This window comes from Wasmannia auropunctata, unplaced genomic scaffold (assembly GCF_000956235.1).
Source record: "Wasmannia auropunctata unplaced genomic scaffold, wasmannia.A_1.0 LD336053.1, whole genome shotgun sequence".
Lineage (NCBI taxonomy): Eukaryota > Metazoa > Arthropoda > Insecta > Hymenoptera > Formicidae > Wasmannia > Wasmannia auropunctata.
The window spans coordinates 416639-417785 of record NW_012026837.1 but is presented as its reverse complement, the minus strand read 5'-3'; the positions used below and the strand labels follow the sequence as shown (position 1 = coordinate 417785).

General features: G+C 51.7%; 1 protein-coding gene across 1 annotated transcript in view; it reads right to left on the bottom strand.

The window, feature by feature from the left end:
* LOC105451286 (protein diaphanous homolog 1-like) overlaps nt 1–1147 on the bottom strand; it is an 11503-nt gene that overhangs the window by 7520 nt on the left and 2836 nt on the right. Inside the window, exon 2 of the mRNA XM_011691655.1 lies at nt 105–568. Coding sequence (XP_011689957.1) covers nt 105–568 — 464 coding nt within the window. The remainder of the gene's footprint in view (nt 1–104; nt 569–1147) is intronic.

Here is a 1147-nt window from a genome sequence, read left to right as displayed (position 1 = left end):
TCATTGATCGAATGACAATAGAAGAAAAATGCGCAGATGATGAATCAAATTGAATTTCGTGATATATTTAGCATCTAAAATATAGATAAATGTAACGTATTTACCTTTCTCATAATCACCGTTCCTGGTGGTGGTGGTGGCGGTGCCGTTGTCATCGTCGGTGGTGGTGGCGGTGCTGCCGTCATCGTCGGTGCCGTCGGTGGTGGTGGCGGTGCTGCCGTCATCGTCGGTGGTGGTGCCGGTGCCACTGTTATCGCCGGTGGTGGTGCCGGTGCCACTGTCATCGCCGGTGGTGGTGGCGGCGGTGCCGCTGTCTTCGCCGGTGGTAGTGGCGGTGCCACTGTCATCGCCGGTGATGGTGGCAGTGCCACTGTCATCGCCGGTTGTGGTGGCGGTGCCACTGTCATCGCCGGTGGTGGTGGCGATGCCACTGTCATCGCCAGTGGTGGCGGCGGTGCCGCTGTCATCGCCGGTGGTGGTGGCGGCGGTGCCGCTGTCTTCGCCGGTGATGGTGGCGGCGGTGCCGGCGCTGCCACCGTTACTGGTGTGCAGCAGCCTGTACTTTTTGCTGAAAAACAAGAAAACAATTAATAGTATAGCCTATCTCTCTTCTCTCTCTTTCTCGAGCTTGCTTGCTCGCTCGCTCGCTCACTCATTCACTCACTCACTCTCTCTCTCTTTTTCTCTCTTTCGTTTATTTCCATGCGACTTCTTTGCTCACTCGCACGTTTTTACACCAATCCATTCGCTCGTTCACTCGCACATTTTCGCACCACTTTTCTCGTTCGCAGGCCGACGAAGAAAGATGATCGTTACTGTTTCCGACAAAGATCGAAAACGCAAATCGTAGTCGTAGGTTAACGCAATTTCACGTAAACGCATGTCGTATCATTTTGATGTCAGAGACGATTAATATACGACACATACGTTTACGTGTAAATCATTATACGACCACGACAACGATTTATCTTTACATACTTTGTCGGAAACAGTAACGATTATCTTTCTGCGTCGGCCTGTGAACGAGAAAAGTGGTGAAATTCACTCGCTCGTTCTCTCTCTCTCTCTCTCTCTTTCTCTCTCTCTCTCTCTCTCTCTCACGCACGCGACTATACTCACATTTAATTCTCACCGGCCTGGCCCGCTT